Source organism: Corylus avellana, chromosome ca2 (assembly GCF_901000735.1).
Source record: "Corylus avellana chromosome ca2, CavTom2PMs-1.0".
NCBI lineage: Eukaryota > Viridiplantae > Streptophyta > Magnoliopsida > Fagales > Betulaceae > Corylus > Corylus avellana.
The window spans coordinates 6,879,412-6,905,482 of record NC_081542.1 but is presented as its reverse complement, the minus strand read 5'-3'; the positions used below and the strand labels follow the sequence as shown (position 1 = coordinate 6,905,482).

The 26,071-nt window shown below is 34.7% G+C and overlaps 2 protein-coding genes across 5 annotated transcripts in view; both read left to right on the top strand.

The window, feature by feature from the left end:
* LOC132170264 (phytyl ester synthase 1, chloroplastic) overlaps window positions 1-14,467 on the top strand; it is a 22,697-nt gene extending 8,230 nt beyond the window's left edge. For 3 of the 4 annotated variants that reach the window (XM_059581181.1, XM_059581178.1, XM_059581177.1), the window contains 7 exons: window positions 6,636-6,757; window positions 6,888-6,996; window positions 10,050-10,183; window positions 11,430-11,799; window positions 13,138-13,251; window positions 13,821-13,906; window positions 14,118-14,467. In XM_059581181.1, the coding sequence (XP_059437164.1) occupies window positions 6,636-6,757; window positions 6,888-6,996; window positions 10,050-10,183; window positions 11,430-11,799; window positions 13,138-13,251; window positions 13,821-13,906; window positions 14,118-14,418 (1,236 nt within the window). In that variant the 3' untranslated portion in view covers window positions 14,419-14,467. Of the gene's footprint in view, window positions 1-60; window positions 175-1,413; window positions 1,470-2,172; window positions 2,332-2,446; window positions 2,552-3,957; window positions 4,065-6,635; window positions 6,758-6,887; window positions 6,997-10,049; window positions 10,184-11,429; window positions 11,800-13,137; window positions 13,252-13,820; window positions 13,907-14,117 lie in introns of those variants that run through there. The other variant, XM_059581179.1, reaches the window with a different exon arrangement.
* A 738-nt stretch (window positions 14,468-15,205) lies between these two features.
* On the top strand, window positions 15,206-17,435 carry LOC132168971 (protein PLASTID MOVEMENT IMPAIRED 1-like). The gene is made up of 2 exons (XM_059580067.1): window positions 15,206-15,212; window positions 16,330-17,435. The coding sequence occupies exons 1-2, from the start codon at window positions 15,206-15,208 to the stop codon at window positions 17,433-17,435; spliced, it is 1,113 nt and encodes a 370-aa protein (XP_059436050.1).
* Window positions 17,436-26,071: the final 8,636 nt, after the last annotated feature.

The window sequence follows — 26,071 nt, the reverse complement described above, 5'->3', positions numbered from 1 at the left end:
CTTAAGTTTTCAGTAAATGATTTTTTTTGTTTGGTGGGTTGAATCTTATAGAGATATAGGTGTCGATTTTTGAAATTTTACATTGAAGGAAGCTAATGGTTTTTTGGTATTGATGCATGCAGGAATGGATGGTACTGGGTTGGGACTTGTTTTGCACCATAAAGCTCTTGGGAAGTAAGTTATATTAACCTTATCTCTATGGTAAATGTGAATGCTTCTATGGTTGTTTGGTTTGACTCCTTGTAAATTGATTATATTAAATGGTGACAATAATTGCTATTTTAAACTTTCTTAGCCAGTAATTTGAAATGCATTCCCTTCGCATAGCAAACCTGGGAAATTTATTGGTCTTTTCTGAAATGATGATCCTATTCCATTTTGAAATAACCTAATCTCATTTTCTAGTTTATGGGGTTGTTTACTGTTACAGTTCATTTTTGAAAGGTTTAGCTTTTAAATCTCCACCCATTTCCCTTAGGGAATTGAAGAGAAATCTTTCTCGAAGTTTCTTTTTTCTCATGAGAGTAGTAATTTACAACCACCCATTTTTTTTATCATCTTCCATGGTTTTGAAAGAAAGCTCCAACCATTTTCTTGTGACAGTTAAACCCTAGGAGATTCAAACTAAAGATTGAATGGAGACCAATAGACTTGTTCGCAATCAGGCATGGTAGACAGCTCAACCCTATCTCGTAGCTAGTGTTAAGTCTCTTAAGATTGTTCCCATTTTGTGCAGATTAAGTTCTTTTTGTTTGTCATAAAAAAAAAGAAAAAAAGAAGAAATTGAACTAGTACAATAGGTGTCAATCTTATGCCAATGGTCTGTAGCCCAAATGTCATTTACACCGATTATTACGTAATGGGGTGGTGGAGAGAGTTCGCGAATTCTAATCCAAGTATGCATGAGTTAGCCAAGCCAAAAGAAAAAAAAATGTCAATCTTCTAGGGTCAGGTTCTAGTTAAAAGTTTAAAATTTTGATAGAAAACGGGAGAGAATTTTCAAGTTAAAAGTTTAAAATTTTGAATCAATGGTGTGGCATTCCAACAAGATTGGACTTGGGGTTGATACAACACTTCAAAAAAAAAAAAAAACAAGAGCTGTTTTTTACCACCACGTCTGTCTAGTTGTATGACAATTTACTAAATAGCATTACTCATGTTAAAATAGAAACAAAAGGGAAATTCGTATGCTTGTGCTACAATGCTGTCCCCTTCTTTTTTTTTTTTTTTTTTTAATTCCTGTGTTGTATGTCCACCGTGTGTTTGTCTTCAGTAATCATTATAGAAAGTTATCTTTTCCTATGAGTTTCTTCTCCTGATGAGGATAATATAAAGCTACTTGAATTCGTGTTTTAGTGGGGTGGTTTTTGGACTAGTTATGAGCAACAGTTTCTAATGCACTTCGCAATGCAGGGCATTTGAAGTTCGGTGTTTGCATATTCCTGTTCATGATCGAACACCATTTGAAGGTATTAATTATATATATATATATATATGAATTGAATAATAAATAACATCCAATTGATATGAAATTTGGCATACACTATAAGCATTGAGAGAACAAGTGATCTACAAAGTATTGATCTAATATAAAATTATTAAGAGTGTTAGCTTAACAAAAGTTGTTAGTTAATAATTTTATATTAGATCAATACTTTGTAGATCACTTGTTCTCTCAATGCTTATAGTGTATGCCAAATTTCATATCAATTGGATGTTTTTTATTATTCAATTCATAACTTCATTTCATTTAGTGTATTTTCAAAACAGAAAAAAATTAAAATTTTGAACATTTATTAAAATGGAATAACATTAACCAAAAGTTACACTAGATGTAACTTGAAATTAACCATATATATAGATATATTTGTTTGTTTATCGATATCAATTTTAAAGCTTTTATGAAGTTCAATAGTGTTAGGTTCATAGTTGTATTTGCAAATTCAATAGACAACAACACATGTATGATCTCTTGCCAAACCATATTAGGGTTGCATCTCCCTAGTTAATCCATTATTTTCTAATGTAGATTTTCGATAGTACTACGCTTTAGTAGATCATTTCAGAAATTTATTTTATGGTGATTAATTGTTTCTCCATGAAGAATGTGTTGTATCCTTTGATTCATAATGTATCAAAATTTGTAGTTCATTCAAATTTAATTTTGTGAAGGACTGGTGAAACTTGTTGAAGAAACTGTCAGGCTTGAGCATGCTACATCTCCAAATAAGCCGATTTATTTGGTGGGCGATTCCTTTGGAGGATGCCTGGCACTTGCCATTGCTTCTCGTAATCCTACCATTGACCTAGTTCTTATATTGTCCAATCCAGGTTAGATTCCTGATATGTGGTTCAGTTTTTTAAACATAGTAATCTTGGTATGTTTCCAGTTGATGATCAATTGTGATCCCCTGAGAAAGTCTGACATTTTGGCATTTCATTTTAGCAACATCATTTGGCAGGTCTCAGCTGCAACCCCTGTTCCCAATCTTGGAGGCTGTGCCTGATGGACTACATGGTGCAGTTCCCTATCTTCTTAGCTCAATCATGGGTACTGATCTCTTGCCTTCATGTCTAATTGTCACATACTTTCAACATGTGGAAAAATTGGATAATCCTTGCTATTTAACAGATTTCGGTGTCTTCAATTGAATATCACATACTAATCATCTGTTACTATGGTCTATGATTTGACTCGGTGCTGCTATTGTGAGCATAGATGCTTGATGAGATATCAATTATTTTTCATCTTCCTGCTATCATGATCTTGAAAACTTAAATGTCTTAATCTGTCTCAGCATTCTTAACTCATGTTTGATCCTGAGACTGGTCTATAAGTCAACTAAAAAATCATGTTTGATCCTTACTTCCCTAATCCTTTAAATGGGTGGCAAATGCTCGTTTAGCTAGTGAATTTGCAGCCATGTTTTAGAACATAAAATATAATACTTGGCGGAAAATTTTAGACATACCTCCAGTTTTTTTTGTTCAAGCTTGCTTTTGATTCAATACAAAAAAAATCCTAACCAAAATCTTGAAAATTCTAGCTAGAGAGAGGTATCTTCTAACTTATGCCTTTTTGCCTGTATTGATGGAAAACAAACGCTATTTATTTATAGGATAGGTTAGGGACCCTCAATTTACTTTCTTTATTCCTCCCATCAAGGAATAAAAATTTGATTCCAATTAAAAATTCATAAATAAGTTCCTTATTTGGAATAAATTACCAAATACCTTTAATTTAATTAAACCATACTAAATACATGTGGCATATGGGTCACACCTTAACTTATTGGGAAACTTTCTTACATTCTCCCACTTAGTCCACATGACACATGATTACTTTATGGTGTTAGGTACTTCAATATGGCCATAACTTTATTTATTCCAACTTATTCATGGAATACTCCCACTCATGTAAGGAATACTACAAGTGAATCATGGTGTTAAAACTAAGGCTGCTAATTTTTGACACGACTCGCAAACCCAATATGAAATTATATAGTTAGGGTTTGGCATAAACGGGTTGACCCGCTTGCCCTGTTTATGAAATTATATATATAAACATGTTGAGACAAGTCAAACGGGTCATGTTTGGGTCGAAATGGGTCAAACATGTCACGTTTTGGTCTAAATGGGTCAAACGGGTTGACTTGTTTGTGGCTTGTTTATTAAACAGGTCAAGTGGGTTGTGTTGGGTCACTCACGGATCGTGTTAGAGTTTAATGATCTAACCTGTTTACCTAAACTGGTCGTGTCGGGTTTACCTGTATCGGGTTGACGGATTGACTTGAACTTGACTTGCCAACCCGTTTTGCTAGCCCTACTTAAGGAAAGATTCCAAAAGCGATGAAAGTTCAGGAGAAATTGCAACTTGCAGTCCCAAATTTATTTTGATTTGTGATATTAAGAGAAAAAATCAATGATATACCTTTTTCTATTTTTATGACAACTCAGGTGATCCAATGAAGATGGCAATGGTCAACATCGAAAGCAGGCTTCCACCTAGACAAAGATTTGAACAGTTGTCTCACGGCCTCACTGCATTGCTTCCATACCTTTCTGTAAGGAATGCTTGCATTAATCTTGCTTTTCCGTGTTTAATAGGTTATTTTTTGTTCTTCTGCTTAAAATTTCCATCTTATTCACTAGTTTTGCATATTTTACTATTTTTCTGTTTTGGTTTAGTTGTGGTGCTTTTTGTTGCCACGTATGGGAGTCTTTTTTTTTGAGAAGAACTTATGGAAGTTTCTGTGATGATTTGCTGACTTATGGCTACAAAAATCTTGTATTTTCTGTACTAGTTTATTTTTCTCTTTGCTTAATTATATATCATTACGAGATATTTTTGTAAAAAAGTAGGTTTATGAAAAAAAGGGGAAAAAAAAAACATTTTACCCCTCCAATGTTTCACCCTTTTTTCAATCTTGCCTCAAATGTTTAAAAATTGGTAATGTACCCCAGCCAAGTTTCTAAAATTTTCAATGAAGCTACTCTGTTAATAATTTCTGTTTTCTCTTACGGAAATGATTGAAAATACGAAATTGCCCCAATTTTTTTTTTTTTTTTTAAATTTTTTAATTTTTTATAAAAAAAAAACAAAAAACCGAAAAAAAAAGGGTGGCCGTAGCCAACCATGAACAATTTGGGAGTGGCTTGGCCACGCCCATCTGACTGGTTTTGGGGTGGAGAGCCACCTCAGTTTGGGGTGGTTCGATCACTCCCAAAGGTCAAATGGAGGTGGCCATTTGGGGGTGGCTGAGCCACTCCCACAGCCCATTGGGGTGGTTCGGCCACCTCCAAAAGGCCAAATGGGAGTCGTCGAAACCACCCCCAAACCATTTGAGCCACCCCCACACCCCATGGGGATGGTTCGGCCATCTCCAAAGGGCCGCTATGGACACCCTCCTTTCTTTTTTTTAAATGGGGCATTTTTGGAATTCAAACACTTGTACATGGGGCAATTTTGGAAAGTTTTGCACCGAAAAACTCACGTGCGGCGCACTTGAGCCATTTCCCATCAAATAAGACAGCAATGGCTAACAGAGTGGCTAAATTGAAAATTTTAGAAACTTGGTTGGGGTACATTGCTAATTTTTAAACATTAGAGGTAAGATTGAAAAAGAGGTGAAGCTTCGGAGGCGTAAAATGTATTTTTCCCAAAAAATACCTTTTATAGGTTCACACTTGACAAACCACCATTTATTGGGGAAATAGTCTTACGAAGCTACTGATTCCTAATTAATAATTATCCACAATTTTAAAATATTGTGATGTGATGCATTCATTTTGATTTGACGCGTCTCACTCGCATCAATAAAACTGTTCTAGTTTTGATCTCCTACATTGTAGATTTTAGCATTGCTAATAAACATACTAGCTTACATTTACAAAAAAGATGGTGGGTGGTGAATTTTGTTTTGTTTAGTCTAAGGTGATTCCTCATCCCTTTTTCTCATGTCTCAAAACCCAAACGGGCATAATGTATGCTAAACATCAAGGTTCTGTTTGTTAACATGTTTTGGGGGGTGTTTTTTGTTTTTAGTTTGACAAAATGTTTTGATGTGACATAAATGTAAAAGTTGTTTTTGTGTTTTTAGGAGTGTTTTGTGTTTGGATTGTCTACTAATATTTTAGTTTTGAGAAGAGAAAACAAAAGACAACAAAATTTTTAACAAATGGAGCCTATCATCCTTTTAGTAACTTGTCTAAATATTGTATTAACATAAATCAATGTAATATGCAACTTATGCTTTTAAATTTCTTTTGAGATATGAATCAAAGGCTCTATAAATAAACCTTAGCAAGAACCTCAGGCTAGTAAATTTGTATATAAGCCATAAATGTAAAGTACGATTTATTATAAATATTTAAATCCTTTCGAGATATATTCCCTTATTAGCAGAATATAAGTCCAACACATTAAGCGTATGTACTCCAAATCCAATCTTCCATTAGAACAAACAACTAATATAACAAGCTACTAAATAAAGCTCCAAATTAATTATTATTCATCAAGAGTTAACCAATCTACATGGAGTATCTCCAAACTATTTTTTTTTCATCAATCAGTCAGGCAATAGCTAATAATAAACCTCAACTCAAGGGACACCTTCTAGCTTTGACTCTGAAAAGTAATAAGAATAAGTATGAGTGAGCCAACGCCTTGTAGGTGGTACAGATGATGAGGTTTAGGAAAATGTAAGTTTCATGATCAAAATCATTTAGGACATAGAGTAATTGAAACAAGGCAACATTTGTTTTTTGACAAGTATTGGGCCTAAGGGGAGGGGAAAAAGAAGATTTAAACTAGTGACTTCCACTTTATAAAGTGTGGTCCCAATTGATTGGCTATTGCGTAATTGATTGGTTGAAACAGGGCAACATTAGATTAACATTTTATGCACTTCTTAAGATGTATTATGAGCCAATCTCCAAACCAAATTTATAATAAAATTTTATGGATGTGGGGGAGGGGGGGTGGATGGAGGGGGATGTGGAGGTGGGGGTGTTACACTTTTTGTTTAGAATCAATTTTTTTTTTTTTCGTTAAGGAGTCCAATTAGTATTTATGTGGTGTTAGTTCTATGCTCAGATGTCAATATGGATATTACTTTCCTCCATTTTGTTGTCAGGATCTTGCTGATATTATACCAAAGGACACACTTCTTTGGAAGCTGAAGCTTCTTAAATCAGCTGCTGCTTATGCTAATTCCCGTCTCCATGCTGTTAAAGCTGAAGTGCTTGTCCTGTCTAGGTTTATCCTCTCTCTAGATTTTAATTAATTACTAGCTAGCTTTTTACTTGTATAAGATGAGGCATATAAGTTACTTTCAAATTGGTAAATCATAATGTAATTTTAAGGTTGTTGATATATTGCATTTTAGTGGCAAGGATAACATGCTTCCTAGTGGAGATGAAGCCCAACGACTTAAGAAATCATTACAAAATTGTGTTGTTCGTCACTTCAAGGACAATGGGCATACCCTTTTACTGGTTCGTATTCTATCATGGTGCTGCTGCTTATGTCTTTGTTCGCTCTCATCATTGCTTTCAAGTCAGTAAAGCTTCTGATGACATCAAGATTTTCCATGAATATTGACTTTTTTAATACCCAGTCATATTGGTAAGTTATTTACTTCATTTGCCTTGATGTGTGATCACCCAGACAACCACGTCTAATCCCAAGTCAACTAACTTCCATTTCCAACTCTACTGGGTTCAGTTTGTCTGTTTAAGTAATTGTTTCCCACACAGAATTGCTGGATACGCTTCAAAATTTATTGAATATGGTTCAATCTATTTATGACTCAAGACCTCTTTATTATGTTTATATAACCAAAATATTTTGTAGAAAATTCTATCGATCAATTGATGTATTTGAGGAAAACATTTCTCTAGATTTAAGATTATTTATAAATTTTGGGCAATTCCAAAATATTTGAATGTCATTGGATATTCTGTGTTCATTATACAATTTTCTTTCAGTCTTGTTCCACTTTTGCTGAGGGGACCCAATTCAGAGCAAAACCTGATAAATTTAATGATTGAGTACACTGCATAACCTTGAAGTATAGGCCGACAAAAAAATGTACCGTGTATAAACTGTTGCTGTTAGGTGTCAGTATGACTACCATCAAACGTGATACTTATGACGCCATATGTTGAAAACCAACAGTCCCAAAACCTCAATGGTTGTGTACTTAATGTTTGAAAACTGATGTAGACCAGTTTATAAGCAGATGAGTCTTAGTAAAATGACCATATCTTATGATTCCAACATCGGATTAAAGCAATCTTGGTGGTGTTGGAAAGCTTATTTAAAGGGCTACAAATTTGTATACTATGAAAATGATTCAATTTCAACGTTTACTAGGTCAAAACTGTTCATCAGTAGAAATACGCAAATATGTTTTTTGAAGTTCAATTGCTAGTTCAATCCTAGGTCGATCGATTGATCGAAGTGATGAGGTCTAGCGTACAAATTCCCAAGACCTTCAATCAATAATTTAATCATAGTTCGTTCGATCAAGAATGTGATTTTTTTTTTTTTTTTTTTTTTTTTTTTTTTTTTTTTTTTTTTTTTTTTTTTTTTTCGATCGATTGAACTTGCTATAAGGGGCTGTTTTGAAATTTTTCTTTTCAGGGATGCAACCCTATTTCTACTTAAGCTCAATAAGGACAACCTAGGCACCGGATTGATGTATTTTTCAGTTTTCTCAATAAGAAACACCCGGGGAATGATTTGTCTTCAATTTTCCTACAATTTCTTGATTTTTCTTGGATTTGTGGAAGAGTTATGAGTTATTGTGTTTGTAGATCAACTTTCCACTATGCCACGTTGCATCAATTGGTATCAGAACCTATGTGTGCTATATCAGTTGATATTAGAGCTCAGGTTCCTTTCCTACCATGGCGCGCAGAGAAGCACATGGAGTAAGACAGGCAACTATTGGTAATGTGTATGAACTCGATGAGACAACATGTGATGAGCAACTGATGAAATATTTGCAGCGAATGGAGCGATTTGAGCAGTTTGGCGATTGATTTGATGCACTATGGCTGATCAATTTGCCACTATGGCTGTTTCTAACAGTCGTTGCCGTCAACCAAGTAGTGTTTCATGGTGGAGGATGATGAAGAGTTCCAACTTGAAGAGGTATTAGAAGATCCTTTTCAATTTCAGTGGATTGGAATTCTTCACTAATCTATGATACCAATGTCAATGATGAAGATCTTGTAGAGGTAAGTTCTTTGTCATATGATTAAGAAGTTGACAAAAAATGGGATACACATCATGTATTTGATGAAATCCAAAGAGTGAAGTATCTTGGTTAGGTCTTGAGAAAATTAATTATGTTGAATTTTTTGGGGTTGAAAATTTTCTGTCATATTTTCCTGATCAAAATCTTGATGTTGGCTTTGGCATCTTGGAGGAGAATTTGATTTTATGTGGTCAAGAAGTAATTGATCATTTTTGAGAAATTTTTATGGAGGGTGAATTGAAGAAAATAAATAAAGGGCGTGTGAAGATTAATTTATCTCAAATTGGTGCGAAGAACTTCAAATCTACTATTCATAGTCATGTTGTGGTTAGTTGCAAGTTGTTTATCTTCCTGTTTGTTTTGTTATTGAGACGGGATGGAAGGGATTGATTGGACATGCAAAAGATCAAGGCAAAGAGGATTTGAATTCGAGGACGAATTCTCTCCAACTTGGGAAGAATGATCCATACCAGTTTACAAGCAGACCAGTCTTAGTAAAACGGATATATCTTGTGATTCCAACATCGGATGGAGGCAATCTTGGTGGTGTTAGAAAGCTTATTCAATGGGTTACAAATTGTATTTCATGAAAGTGTTGCAATTCCAACGCTTACTAGGTCAAAACTGTCTGTCAATAGAAATATAAAAATTTGTTTTAGGAAGTTTGATCACTAGTTCAATCGACCGAAGTGATGAGGTATGCTAGTACAAATTCCTGAGAGCTTTGATTGATAATTGGATTGTAGTTCATTCGATCAAGAATATGAAGTTTTTTTTGATTGATTGAACTTGCAAGAAAGGCTGTTTTAAAATTTTATTTTCAAGGATGCGACCCTACTTCTATTTAAGCTCAATAAGGACGGCCTTAGCTGCCAAAAGTTCATGTATTTTTCAGTTTCCTCAATAAGAAACACTCGTGGAGTGATTTTTCTTCAGTTTTCCCACAATTCCTTGATTTTTCTTGGATTTGTGGAAGAGTTGTGAGTCATTGTGATTTTAGATTCAGCTTCCTACTACGCGATGCTGCATCAAAAATCATTAGTCCCAAAACCTTTAGCTATTAGGAAGTGGGTTTACGGTGTACATCAAGCATTCACTAACACTTTATGTGGTCTTTTAATTGTATGTAGACTGTAAATTAATTATGTGTTCATCATGATAAACAACTTTATAATTGAATTGGTCTTGGCCTGTTATGCTTAATATTAGGCCACTAAAACATTTTTGCCTGCATTTTGTACCTTTTGGAATGCTTATGCACTTAATTTTCCTATTCTTTTGCAGGAAGATGGAATTTGTTTGATGACAATTATTAAGGGTACTACCAAATACCGTCGTTCAAGGAGGCGTGATTTTGTCTCTGATTTTCTCCCTCCTAGTACGGCAGAACTCAAATATCTCTGTGATCAAGTAATTGGGTAATATGTGGGAGCAACATTTTTTCCCTGCTCTCCTTGGTACAAGATTTGTGTGCATGCAACCCAAACAAGCCTGTGATGCATATTTGAGCATTAAATCTTAAGATTGAACTTAGGGTGAGGCTACTGGGAATATGATCCAGTTCAAGGGTGACTTACAGGCACATTGCACCATGATAAGTAAAACTGTATGATATCAATTAGTGAGAGTTAAGACTATGCTGTGCTGCAGCTAGGTAGAACACAGAATGGCATATGGCCACCCAATGTCCTTAAGATTCCTTTATATCATTTTACCCCTCAAAATTTTGCCACTAATTAGCGTATTCCCCAACATCCCCTTGCCAAAATGTGTAATGAAGTGTTTTTGAATTTCGGTCCCCATAAAATCTTTTTCTAGATGGGTTCTCTAGTTCTAAAGGATTAATCTGAAAAAAAACATGTTTCGAGTTTTGATGTCTGCCTTTCTTGAACTTAGGAACTGACCTATAAGATATTTATTGACATTATAGCCCATAAACTTTCTAACTATGTAAAATCCACATTTTTCTTCTCCTTTAATATGTTCGTATAGAATGTTGTGGCTATAAAAATCATGAACATGTTGACACTCAAAAGGCAGCAAAAAATTGTCAGATGAAATAGTACTTCCCAAACATGTCGTTGTTTTGCTTAGTGCATTCTATTAATATCATACCCGGCCTATGTGTTATCAATTGAATAAAAGAGTTTTAGGTCTTAGGCATAGAACAAGTTCTTTTGAGTCTCTTGTTCCTCCCTCATCTTGGTTGATTTATCCTGCTAAAAGGGAAACTAAAGTTTGAAGAGTAAAAGTAGCACATGCAAGATCTGGCATCTGTTTATTGTATTCATTCCCTCTTGTATGTCATTACCCCATGCTCAATTTTTATTTTTTTTTAATGTTTTTGTGAACAATTTGCTTCAATATGCTGATATGATCTCACACATTCATTAGAAAATATTAATGGACGAGAAAATTTTTTTGTCACTGAATCCATGTTTTGACCCAACCTTTTTCATAAACCCTATGGATTAGTTTTGAAGAATAAGAATCTTGGTCTAAACCCCTAATTGGCCAATCTGCAGCTTGGTTCTCCTAGTCCGTCTGATCTTGTTTGAACTTTGGTTGATCCTCAGCCTGAATCGGCCTTTTTAAGTTACATCCAATCAGATATCTTTGGCTATGTGAGGTTGAAGCTTGATATAACACTTGCATAAATGGCAGGTTTGTTCGTTCTGCCTCTGGTTCTGCAATGTTCTCAACTATGGAAGACGGAAAGATAGTGGAAGGTCTTGCTGGGGTTCCAAATGAAGGTCCTGTGTTATTAGTTGGTTATCATATGTTAATGGGACTTGAACTCGGTCCACTTGTTGAGCGATTTTTGATTGAGAAGAATACTATGGTTCGTGGTTTAGCGCATCCAACGTTATTTTCGAGGACATTCGAGGGTTCATCTTCAGAATTTTTTTTTGGTGATTGGGTGAAAGTGTTTGGTGGAGTTCCTGTCACAGCAAGCAATCTTTTCAAATTGCTTTCAACAAAATCATATGTGCTTCTTTATCCTGGTGGTGCACGTGAGGCTTTGCACTACAAGGTGTGTCAAGTTCCTTGTGTTCATTCCACCTACTTTTTTCCTGCAACTAAAAAACCTTACATTTTAACTATCATCTCTCATGCATTAAAATCTGCTTGATCATTATTTACTTTTCAAATGAGTATACCTGCACAGTTATAACAGTAGAAACTTACCTCCATTACTAACAGACTTAGTGGCATTGGTTGTGGCTATGTCTGTTTAGTTACTTTTGGATGTTGACATGCAATGCGAATCGCACGGGCATTTATTCCATTAGTTATGTTATAATTTGGTAGTAAACTCCTTATGCATACTCTGTTGTCGCCATGGTTCTGATTTTCACTTTAAATTGGATTCTGGGTAGCTCAAGAAGTGGAACTGATATGATGAGATTGAGGAATTACAGCATGAACTGAGTTCATCAAACAAAAGTTGGGGTCCTAATTAAACAATCTATATGTTGATCTTCACTAAACCGAAAATTATTATAAAGCTACAAGAAATTATTAGTACAGGAAATGCAAGTTTATGGAGATATTTGTATTTGTTGTAATTGTTGTGTCCCGCATTAGTAAAGTATAAAGAAAAAGACTAGTTAATATACCTAAGTGAATCCAAGCCTATTAGCTTAAACTTTTGGGCTAGAAGTGGTGTCCTAATATATATCAACTTACCCTTGAGCTTTTGAGTTAGAAGTGGTGTCCTAATATGTATATTAACTTACTTTTTATTGACTCCCTAAATGATTCTCTCCCTAATAATTGGTTTAAGAGTTGTGGTTAGTTTCTGCTGCTGCTAATATGAGTGTTTTGGTTTGACTCCGGTAAAAGAGTGTGTGACAGCTCTTGGTTTGCAAAGTACTCACATTTGAGGGGGAGTTGAGTCAATGTGGAAGAGATTCACAAGTGAGGGAGATATTTGTTGTAAGTACACTTGTGGGGTTGCACTCCACATTGATAAAATATAAAGAGAGTGAGTAATCAATATAAGAGAATCACAAATGAGGGAAAGATTTGTTGTGAGTACACTTGTGAGTGTTGTGTTATACATTGAAAATGTATAAAGAAAAATAGTATTGCTTAGGTCAAAGTAATTCATAAGTAATGCACCGTTCTGGAATGGTCACGAGAACTAGGCATAAACCATGCATGAGCCAGAACATTTCAATCGGTGAAAATTTCTGAAGTTCTGTTACATTGGCATATCCCCAAACCTTTACTCGTGTGCGTATTCTGTTATTAAGAGAGGATTACGAGGCGACTAGAGGCCCTCATTGCACTTTTGGTTTTTACTATGATTGTTTTGTATCTGTCTGAATTTTTTTGTTCCAAACTTATGGTGCTTCTATATTGTCAGGGAGAAGAATATAAGTTATTTTGGCCTGATCAGCAGGAATTTGTGAGAATGGCAGCACGGTTTGGGGCCACAATTGTACCATTTGGAGTTGTTGGAGAAGATGATATAGCAGAAGTAAGCTTGTGTTTTTGTTCTTACTAACAACTTCTATGATTTTAGTATAAGAGCCTTTTGATGGTGAAATATTACTTTTGTTTTGCATCTTATGTTTTACTATAGCTTCTCTATTATCCATTTTTCTCTCTTTTGTTCCTTCATTTTTACTTATAAATTTAGATAGATAATGTGCATTTAATGCTGTTGGAGAGTCCAAATTCTAGAGTATAGGCAATGGACTTGTTTGTGGCTCAATAATAGGAGGGAATTGGTTTCCATAGAGTTCTCACAAAGCAGAAAAGTTATACTCAGTGTGGTGAATAAGCAAGACCTGTGAGGTGCATGATCATGGACGAGATTGGCAAATTATTCAAATGCAAATTAGTTTCAACCTGTTACTTGAAGAAACCACACCATAGTACCATAATTCCTAGGGGAAGAAAAGTAACAAAAATATTGTTAATTCTAAAATCCATAAATTCCTTAATGATTCATTTAACCCTCGATTTCATTGTTCTTTTATTGAGCTTGATTTTGCTATTAATATTCTACTTCTTTGGGTTTGTGTTGTTGTTCGCATGTGAAAGTTTGTCCTTGATTACAACGACCTAATGAAAATCCCCGTGGTTAATGATCAGATCAGAGATGCTAATCGCAATGCAATAAGAGTGAGGTAATTACTCTGTGAGTGATAATGCTATTTAGTAGACTATTATATAACATGATTTTTACTACCATGTCATCCTAATCGTATGGCAGTGTTGTAGCAGTCTACTAAATAGCGTTTTATATAATTCCAAAAGCTAGAGATGCTAGCCACTTCTCTATTCTAGGAAATTGGATTCAAACTTTTGTATTGACAGAACAAAAGCTTGGATTTACAGGGATGAGTCAAGTGGGGAGGTTGCCAGCCAACGACTCTTTCTACCAGGAATCTTGCCCAAGATACCTGGGCGCTTCTACTATTTGTTTGGGAAGCCCATAGAAACAAAGGGAAAGGAAGAGATCCTGAAGGACAAAGAAGTTGCAAAGCAATTGTACTTGCAGGTAAAATCTGAGGTTGAAAGCAATATTGCATTCTTGCTTAAGAAGAGGGAGGAGGATCCTTATAGGAGTGTTATTGATAGAACATTATACAAGGCAATGCATGCTCCTTCACATGAAGTTCCAGCATTTAAGCCTTAAAAATATATTTTATTGATCAGAGGTACAGTGAAGGAGGTTTATGTACAAAGTCAAGTATTTTATTTTTTTCAATAAAATGGAATCAGTGATGGCTAAATAATATAATAATTATTTTAAAAAAATTGGAGACACAAAATTATTAAGCAAATTTTTCTATTCAAGTTTTGTTATTATATCATTTTGTTTTCTTATTTTAACATGGTCGTTTAACTCTGTTAAAAGGATTGACTGTTCAGTTATTAATTTTTGAGTTGAACTTGATGTTATGTTTACAGAAAGGATTTTTTTTTTTTTTTTTTTTTTTTTTTTAAAAAAAAAAACTTACAAATCAAATAAATACACTTTGTGATGCATGGTTTGCTAAAATAAAAATTAGAGGTGATTGAAACTTGGAATAATGGTGCAGTGAATATATCACATTTGTAAAAAGAGATGAAAGTGTGGAATAAGTAAAGATTAAGATGAAAGATTGATAAAGTATGAGAGTAATAATTATGAAAAAAAAGAAGTAAAGTAATTAAAAGATAAAAAGAGTTATACGTGAAGTAGAAAATTAGAGATAAAAATTTATTCACTATGAGCTATTAGGTAGATTTTTTGGAAATGCGATATTAAGTTGCTTTAAATAATTAAGTTGCATTTAACCTTATTTCACATTCTCTTGATCTTTGTTCAATTTCATCTTGATGTTCTTTTGATCTTAATTAATTATTTTGCCATCACTAAAAAAAAAAAAATTATTAAGCTTATAATGAAGGTAGATTTAAAGAAGGTATAGAATAAAGGGATGAGAGGTATGAGATGTCATATGAGTAATATTAGCATTTTCAATTGAGCAGATTTGGAAATTTGTTTGGGTGTAATTTTCGACGTATGTGAAGAAGAAGTTAAAGAGTGTTGCTACTAAAAGTAATGATATTTAGTAGACTACTTTTCGACTATTATGCAACCAGGGATGAACCCAGGTTTCAATTTGGAGAGGGACCAAGGGCCAAAAATTTTTTGGGGAGAGATCAGTTAGCAATAAAAACATTAATTTTTTTTTTTTTTACTTTAATTTTTGTTTTCTTGTGATTTTTTTTGGGGTGTGGGGGACCAGGGCCACTCCCGGTCCCTCCTAAGTACGTCATTGCATACAACTGAGACGTGTATTGAACTGATGATTGATTTTCACTACTATATTGCTAAATTGTATGGTGATCGTATAATATTTTACTAAATATACTTTTGCTATTAATAGTAGCAAAAATAGTTGAAAAAGAAAAAATAATAATAATAATAATGAGATATAAAAGCGAGGAGATTATTATGCCAATGAATTTTCACCTCCATAAACATTGGTGAAAGATGAGATATACATTCCTAAAGGATCCATACAACTTATCAATAAAAAATAAAAATAAAAATAAAAAACTTACTAAAAATTATATTACGTACTATAGATGTCATAGGGGAAGGATCGTGCACCAATTTGATCAAGAAAAAAAAAAATAAAAAAATAAAAAAGACAAGAAAAACAGACAATCCATTCAAATTAAAGACGATATTTAATTAATTTATACATATCCATTTCAGGCAGCCAAAGCTCAAAGGGTATCTTTTAGGAGGGAGAGGCTTACATTCAGTTGTTTTAAACTACCGCAATCTGCGGTAGTTTAAAACAACCGCTCAGATTTTCCTAAGGGTTAAAGAACCCAAAACTGCAGTGATTTTTTTAATAAAAAAAAAAAAATTGACGGCAAGAAAGATGCCGTTAAGTACTCCCCACCCAAACCTTATCTCTCTTCTCTAAAGGTAGAAAACCCAAAAAAATTTTAATCAACGCCGGCCCTACTGAAGACTCCAAAAGCCATGACCTTGGACTCTTTCTTTCCAAGTACAGAGGTAGTCAATCACTCTCCTGTATGTAAGCCTCTCCCTTTAATTTATATTTTAAAGGTATCCGAGTTCGGCAATGGGACACAAGTTTCAATCTTTCGGGGAAGGCGAAAGGAGGAGAACTAGTTTTGAAACTGGGGTTCCAGATTATGGAGAAAGATGGAGGTATTGGAATCTATAGACAGGCTGAGGAATCAAGGTCAGATAAATCTAGTAATTTATCGTCTTCTTTTGCTCGAAAGCAATCAAAGGCATCCTTTAGTGTCCCTAGTCCTAGGATGTCGAGCCGTAAGGAAGCTTGGAGTCCTTCACAGACAGGAGCAAACACAGCAGATCTTCAAGGAATGGATGACTTGAATCTCGATGAGCCAGAGCCAGAGCCAGAACCAAAGCCAGAGCCCAAGCCAGCGGCTGCAAAGTTGGAAGAACAAGAAACAAAAATGGAAGATCTCGATCTCCCTGACTTCGAAGTTGTGGATAAAGGTATTGAGGTTCAAGAAAAAGAGGAGGATTCAGAAAAGTTAGTTGAAGAAAGATCAGTGTCAAGCGAGGTTGTCAAAGAGGTAGTGCATGATCAGGTACATCTCACAAGATTAACCGAACTAGATTCAATTGCTCAACAAATAAAAGCTCTCGAGTCTATGATGGCTGAAGAAAAAATTGTCAAGACAGAGGAAGACTCTGGATCACAGAGACTCGATGCAGAGGAAGAAAACGTAACAAGGGAATTTCTTCAGTTGCTTGAGGAAGAAGAAACAAGTAAATATAAATTCAATCAACCTGATGAAATTCCACCACTCCAGGTTGAAGGAGCCGAGGATTATACAGAACCTGAGTCCAAAGTGTACCTCCCAGATCTTGGCAAGGGCTTGGGCTGCGTTGTGCAAACAAGGGATGGGGGCTACTTAGCTGCCATGGATCCTCTGGATACTGAAGTTTCAAGGAAGGACACTCCAAAGCTAGCCATGCAAATATCAAAACCATTTGTTCTCCAATCACATCAATCCACAAGTGGGGTTGAATTGCTTCAGAAGATGGCAGCCATGGGGATTGATGAACTCGGCTCTACAATTTTGTCTTTGATGCCCATGGATGAACTGATGGGTAAAACTGCAGAACAAATAGCTTTTGAGTTGTAAAGAAATTCAATTAATTCCATAAATATGTTAATTGTAATTTGGCACATTCCTTGGATTATGATAAATTTTCTAGAATTGTTGTTGGCATGTATGACTACTTCTGGTTCTTTCAGATATAGTTAGACCAAGTTTGGTTGTAAAGAGAAGAGAGATAAGGTTTGGGTGGGGAGTACTTAACGGCATCTTTCTTGCCGTCAATTTTTTTTTTTTATTAAAAAAATCACTGCAGTTTTGGGTTCTTTAACCCTTAGGAAAATCTGAGCGGTTGTTTTAAACTACCGCAGATTGCGGTAGTTTAAAACAACTGTATGTAAGCCTCTCCCCTTTTAGGATGCCTTTACACGCAGAAGAAATAAACACCATTAAAAAAAAAAAAAAAAAAACAGGCCTAATAAATATGACCCAGCACAGCAGTACTTGCATTGAAAGTTCTATTTTATATATATATATATATATATATATATAGCAAGTTTACTTCTTACGCAAGTTTTCAAAGTAGTTCTTTGGGTCTTTTTCAAAGTCGTCCCTGTAGATGACTTAATTATTCCTTCCGGGAGCTTTCATTTTTTTCCAGTTAGTTTCATCGGTTTCTCTGTCTGAAATGAACCACCTCACGGCAGCAGTCGCGGCGGCCAACAGACCTGTGATAGCAGCGGCTGCCACCTTGGTTCCAGCGGAAGCTGTGATCTCCTCTCTCCCTTTGCTTTCATTGCCACACATTGTGCTCTCGCTGCTACTCATTATGGCCCTTCAGTTGCTGTGTTTGATATTCTGATTTTTCTCATCTTTAGCAGGAAAACACCTGCATTTATACACATTTATGGAAGTTACCACAAGTAAATTTTTGCCCTGTGCTGAATGCTGATGCAGAGTGACCTTTTAATTAGCTACTGCGAGTAATTTTTCAGAGTTACCAAATACCTCTTTTTCTGACTCTTGCCTGGAAACTTCACTTTACTGTTTTCATGTAGTAATTAAATTAAAGTGATTCGTGTAGCAAAAGGAGTCGGGGTAAGGACTGATCTTTGCAAGAATCGGATACAAAAGCAAAAGGGTGAGATGTTATCTTTCTCCCTAAGAGCATCTCAAGGGTGGCTATTTTAGTAATTTTCTTTTTTGGCTACTAGTTTTTTTCACACCATATTCCAGTAGAATAGTTATTTTAACTCTCATCTCTAACTAAATATTATTTTTTTAGTATTATTTTTATAATTTTCTTTTCTTCTCCATCTCTCTCGTCTCTCTCTGTCATCTCTCGGCAAACCAGCAAATCAGGGAAGATCTTCCCCCTCTCTCATCTCCCTCTTTCCTCTCTCTCTCTCTCTCTCAGCAAAACCAACCACAACTGGAAATCAAATCTTCCTCTCTTTTTCTTTTCTCTCTTGGCAAAACCAAACCGACAAATCAGCACCTAGAAGTCAGGTCGGACCACACAAAATGGGGGGATCAAAATTAGATTAGACCATCTCTCGTCTCTCTTGGCGTGGTGGGTTGGTGTGGTTCTGAGAGGGTGCTCAACTTTTCCCTAACCTTCAAGGGTTTTCTTTCCAGCTTCCTAGAGTTTCAGAGACAAAAGTTTCAAGGAAAAAAAAAATTGGGTGCTGAGAATGAAAGAGAAGAGAGAAGAAGAGAAAGTGGGAGAGAAAGAGAAGAAGAGGAAAAAAAATGAAGGGGATGAACGAGAGAGGTGTTTCGGTGGAGTCTTGGAGATGAACCACAGTGAGAAAGAAGAGTAAAATAAGAAATTGAAACAGTTGGAAATGATTGTTTTACAACAACCGCTGGAGGGACGAAATAGTTAAATTTAGGGAAAATTACAGTTTACCCCCTCAAAGTTGACAGCATTTTTCAATTCGAACACCAAAGTTTCAATTTTTGCAATCCACCCCCCCAAAGTTTCAAATTTTTGCAATTTGACCAATTTTATCCAAAACTTCCCATATTGCCCTTAATTTTTATTTTTTTATTTTTTATAAAAAAATTTTAAAAAAATTCGTGGTGGCCGTAGCCACCCCTTTGGTCATCTGGTCATTTTTGCACCCCCAAATTTGTTTTCTTTTTCATAAAAAATAAAAAAATAAAAATAAAATCAGGGGCAATATGGGAATTTTGGGATGATATTGGTCGAATTGAAAAAAATTGGAACTTTGTGGGGGTGGATTGCAAAAATTAAAACTTTGATGTTCGAATTGAAAAACGCTGTCAACTTTGGGGGGATAAACTGTAATTTTCCCTTAAATTTAACTAAAAAGCTAAGTTACAACACGGAGATGCTCTAAGTAATAGGACTACTTTATCTTTATCAAGAATACTCTTTATTGGTTCATAGAAGTCTTGTAGGACACTAACGTTTTGTAAGGCTATAAAGCATTTTTCTTTTTCTGAGCAAAAAGAAAAGAAGATGGGGATCAACTGTGGGTGTTTTATCTTAGCATGATCATTGTAGCATTCGTTTGCTGAAATTCCTCAAGAGGAGCTTTAAACAGCGAGAACTGCATGCGTTCCCGCAAGATTAATTGAACTATAACTTAACCAAGCCCCACCAAAATATTAGTGGTTCTCAAGGCGGTTAATACTAATCAAACTTGTGTGAGTGATTCTCCATTTTGGAGAGTTGAACCCACCAGGACATTAGTGACTCCCAATGCTATAAAGCTTATTGCTTATGGAATTAACTCCATAAGAAGTCATGTTAAAAGGAAGATTCATGTCCTATTTGTGTCCTCTCAAAATTGATTTGGCTTTTAAAATCACAATTGGATTAACATTCAACAGTGATATATCACAAATCCAATAGTAATTTTAAAAGTCTCATCAATTTTAAGAGGACATAAGGAGAATATGGGGATGTCGTTTAGCATTTACTCTAATATGAGAAGTTAATTATTCAACTCTAGTAGTTATTTTGGAAGGTTTAGGGTTCAATTAGACACACATCATTTGGTGTCAAAGTCAAGTACCACATCACAAGTTCGAGTCACGGAGAGGGCGACAGGTCACACTACAAAAATTCAAGGGTTTTGTGACTCACATAGAATGACTTTTTTGGCCTAAAAAAGGTCATTTTATGGTTTGTGACGCTTATGAGCACCACGTCACCGTTTCAAGTCACGGAAGGGATGACCAATGAATTAGAGTGAGCCATAACTATAAAGCGTGGTGGTATATTACGATCCTAAATGTATCGTATGGCTTAAAGTCACCTACTAAAGCAAAGACTTCTTCCTTAAGGCTCAAATTTCCCTTCTCCCTTTTCCAATGGTTAAAAAAAAACAGTGATTCTTTTGCTTTTATTTATTCTCTTATGCTGGATGGCGGATGCATCACTTTAGAGTGCAGGACCAGCTAATACTTGAAACTCAATGACTCATTCAAGGGAAGGTAATGCAGGTCACTATCCATGGATTGGCAAAATATGGTGCTTCAGTTAAAGTTCAATTCTCAATCGAAGAATACGAAAGGGAATCTCACGGTGCATTGCAAAACAAAAAAGTACTAGGCGCCTTTTTTTTATATTATTATTTTAATGACGGAAACTCCTAAGATAGAGCCACTTTGTGTATCCATATGTAAAAGACAAATTTCGGACCATTAAAACATTCACAAGAAAAGAGTCAAATATTACTTTTATCTAAAATGGCTAATTAGATTTATAAAAAATCTTACATTGGATTAGCAAAAAAAAAAAAAAAAATGCAAAATGGATTTTTAATTGGAAGAGCCAAAAAAAAAAAAAAAAAAAATTTATGTCTAACCAGTAAAACTTCGAGAATTTATTTTTTTATTAGTTTTTTTACTCTCCCGCGTTTTTTTCTCTTTTTTCCAAAACTTTTTCCACTTTTCAAGGGATCATTATGAGAATATTTTTTTCACCATTTTTAATAAAATAATATTTAAATGATATAGATAAAAATATAGTTAATCGGATGTAGGAGGCCTTTAAAAATTCATTAACTAAACTACATAAAGTGAGTTTTGAGAAGTTTTTTACATAAAAATTTGGTTCCTCCATTGTGAATGCTCTTATAAGGCACCCCCACATGGATTGGTAAGACTCGGCTTCACTGTGGACATGGCCCTAAGGTACCAACGCTGCCACAAGGCACTTACTAAAATTTTTAACTTAGAAAAAACTCATGAGATGTGTATTTAAAACTCATGAGATGTGTATTTGATCTCCCCTTAGACTGCATTCCGACTGCCTAACTTGTTATATTCATTTAATATAAATAAATAAGATTATTTATTTTATGTATTTTAAATAATTATTAAATTTATTTAATATCTAAAAGTTTTGTGTGCATTTAATTGAAAGAGTATGAATAATAATAATAATAATAATAAAAAACGAGAGAATAGAAAATTGAAAGAGTCACATCTTTCAAGTCAATCCAAAATTTTGTGGGAAAATAAAAAATTAAAGTGTAGGAAAAAAAGTTTGTCTTGTTATGAATGCATTCATGCATTTGGTGGATGACCATTTAGTTCCATCTCTTGGAATTCTACACATTCATATCATCTTTTAGAATTCCTATAACATCCATGTAATACATTAATGTACCCTCTTGTTTCATATTCTCCTTTTCATATTCCTTAACCTCCCATTATGATTCTATGCCTATAAAAGGGAGTATTGAGTTGTATATAGATCACACAATAATAGAGAAGAATAATACATAGTTCCTGAAGAACTAGTTTCATATATTGCAATCTTTTATCTTATCTTGTTATTTTCTTTAATTTTACAACACGTTATCAGCACGAAGCTCTAGCCAATTATTGTGTTCTTTTGATCTTCAACATCAAAAGCTATCCGTGAGGTATTCTCAATTCATTAAATTTTTATTGTTTTATGATTCATGTGAGATTTATTATAAAGCTATCATAATACTTGCATATTATGATTCATGTGAGATTTATTATAAATTAGAATTTTATCATACTAATGTTATGAATATGATGTCTTCTAATTTTATATGCCTGAAGCATATAAAAACTGAGTACCTTTCGGTAAAGGATCCCTTGATCTTGTGGAATAATTTAAGGGAGAGATACGAGCACCAGAAGATAGTTATCCTCCCAAAAGCTCGTTATGATTTGATGCACCTGAAGTTGCAAGATTTCAAGAGTGTCAGTGATTAACTCTGAACTCTTCAAAATCAGCCCACAATTAAAATTGTATGGAGAAAAAGTCACTGATATGGATATGTTAGAAAAAACATATACCACATTTCATGCCTCGAATGTGCTCCTGCAGTAGCAATATCGAGAGCGTAATTTCACAAGATATTCTGAACTGATATCTTGCATTCTAGTGACTGAGCAAAACAACGAGCTATTAATGAAAAATTTCAATCTCGTCCAACGGGTTCTACACCATTTCCTGAAGCAAATGGAACCTCATTTCATGGTAATAAAGGAAACCATGGTCGTGGACGTAGACGTGGTAGAAGAAAAAAAAATTATAGAGGTCAAGGGGAACATACTCATAATTTTTACAAAAGAAATGTTCTATACCACCAGAAGTGGAACTACACTTAGGCGAAACAAAATGAAAACAAAGGTTTACAGAATAAACCTACAAAGAACTATGAAGATAAATGTTACATGTGTGGTATGAAAAAGATATTGGTCACGTACCTGTCGTACGCCTAAACATCTGGTAGACCTATATCAAACCTCCATAAAAGAAAAGGAGATTGAAATGAATTTTGCTAATCACAGTAATCCTGAAGATTCTCCAATTTTTCGTAATACTCTAAATGGAAAGAGTAACATTCATCTTAATGTTTCTGATTTCTTTGTATAATCTAACACAAAAACTGATCTTTTCATTGGTGATAAATATGTCTATAACAATTAAAATGTTTTCATTGTGTCTTAATCACATTGAGTTTACATTGTTAAATTTAATTGTATTTTGTTATTTTCTTTTTGATTAATGAAATTTAATATATATTTTGTTTATATATGGAGGTATGGGTCATATTGATGGAATGATTAATTCCAAAATGATTGGTGAAGATTTGTGTCTAGCAGACAGTTGTACAACGCACACAATTCTTAGAGATAAGAAATATTTTCAATACTTGATATTAAACAAAGCTAGTGTCAATACAATATCAGGTTCATCAAACCTTATCGAAGGCTCTGGAAGAGCGAATATTACATTGCCAAAAGGAACAAAATTTTGTATTGACGATGCTTTGTATTCTTCTAAATCTAGAAGAAATTTAATTAGTTTTAAGGATATTCGTCTAAATGGTTATCATGTTGAAACCACTAATGAAGGCAGTGACGAATATCTTTATATTACTTCAACAATTTCGGGCCAGAAGCTTATATTGGAAAAACTGCTTGCTTTCTCTTCCGGGTTGTATTATACAACAATAAGAACAATTGAATCACATGTTGTAATGCACCAGAAGTGCTCTAATCCAAAGATGTTTATGCTTTGGCATGATCGTCTTGGACATCCGGGAACAATTATGATGCGTCGAATAATTGAGAACTCTCATGGGCATCCCTTAAAGAACCAGAAGATTCTTTTACCAAGTGATTATCCTTGTGCTGCATGTTCTCAAGGTAAACTTGTTATCAAACCATCCCCTTCTAAGGTAATTGTTGAATCTCCATCATTTTTACAAAGAATTCAAGGAGATATATGTGGGCCGATTCACCCTCCATGTGGACCATTTAGATATTTTATGGTTTTAATAGATGCATCGTCGAGGTGGTCACACGTTTGCTTGCTTTCTACTCGTAATGTTGCATTTGCTAGACTTCTTTCTCAAATAATTAGATTACGAGCACAATTTTCAGATTATCCAATTCAATCTATTCGGATGGATAATGCGGGTGAATTTACATCTCAAGCATTTTATGACTATTGCATGTCAATTGGAATCAATGTTGAACATCCTGTTGCTCATACTCATACTCAAAATGGTTTAGCTGAATCGTTTATTAAACGACTTCAATTAATTGCTCGACCTTTGCTTATGAAAACAAAATTACCTGTTTCTGCTTGGGGATATGCAATATTACATGCTGCATCATTAGTTCGGGTCAGACCAACAGCTTACCAAAAATATTCTCCTTTGCAACTTGCATTTGGTCAACCACCAAATATTTTTCATTTTCGTATTTTTGGTTGTGCTGTATATGTTCCAATTGCGCCACCTCAACGCACTAAGATGGGACCTCAACGTAAACTTGGAATTTATGTTGGTTTTGATTCTCCTTCTATCATTAGATATCTTGAGCCTTTAACTGGTGATGTTTTTAAAGCACGTTTTGAAGATTGTCATTTTGATGAAAGCATATTCCCATCACTAGGGAGAGAAAAGTCGTTGCCAGAAGCACGACAAGAAATCACTTGGAATAATTCGACGTTATCTCATTTTGATCCTCGTACAAATCAATGTGAACTAGAAGTTCAGAAGATCATTCATTTGCAGAGTATTGCAAATCAATTGCCAGATGCATTTACTGACAACAAGAAAATAATTAAGTCTCACATTTCAGCTGCTAATACTCCAGCGAAGATAGAAGTCCCTGTCGGACAATCAATTAATACAGCAGCAAATGAGTCTAAGGCGCGCCTGAAGCGTGGAAGACCTATTGGTGCAAAGGATAAGATTCCCCGGAAGAGAAAAGCACAAGGAAATGAAATCGGCGCTCCTGAAGAGGCCTTACCCACAAAACAGGCAACGAAAATTGATCCATCCAAACTTTCTGTACAAAATTCTCCTGGAAAGGAATCCCCCGAAGAGGAACCTCTTGAAGAGGAATCTCCTGAAGAGTTACCTCCTGAAGAGGAACAGGTACCTGAAAATAATGAGATCTCAATAAATTATGTAAGTACAGGAGAAATATTGGATAGAAACAAAATTATTGTCGACAATATATTTTCATTTAAAGTTGCATTTGACATTACCAGAAGTAATGATGATATTGAACCACAAACCGTCGAAGAATGTCGACGTAGAAATGATTGGCCAGTGTGGAAGGAAGCAATTCAAGCAGAATTGAACTCATTAGCAAAATGTGAAGTATTTGGACCTGTAGTCCAAACACCTGAAGGTGTATCGCCTGTTGGATACAAGTGGGTGTTTGTACGAAAACGTAATGAGAAAAATGAAATTGTGAGATACAAAGCAAGACTTGTTGCACAAGTTTTCCTGCATAAACCAGGTATTGATTATGAAAAAACATATTCTCCTGTAGTGGATGTAATTACATTTAGATTTTTTATTAGCTTGGTAGTTACAGAAAGTTTGGATATGCATTTAATGGATGTGGTTACAGCATATTTATATGGATCACTTGATAATGATATATATATGAAAATCGCTGAAGGACACAAAATGCCTAAAGCATATAATTCTAAATCCTGAAGTATTTATTCTATCAAGCTACAAAGATCTTTATATAGGTTAAAGCAATCCGGACGCATGTGGTACAATCGTCTTAGTGAATATCTATTGAAAGAAGGATTTGAGAATAATCCAATTTGTCCGTGCGTTTTCATTAAGAAATCAGAATCTGGATTTGCTATCATTGCAGTTTATGTAGATGATTTAAATCCTATTGGGACTCTAGAAGAGTTCATGAAATCTGCCACTTATTTAAAA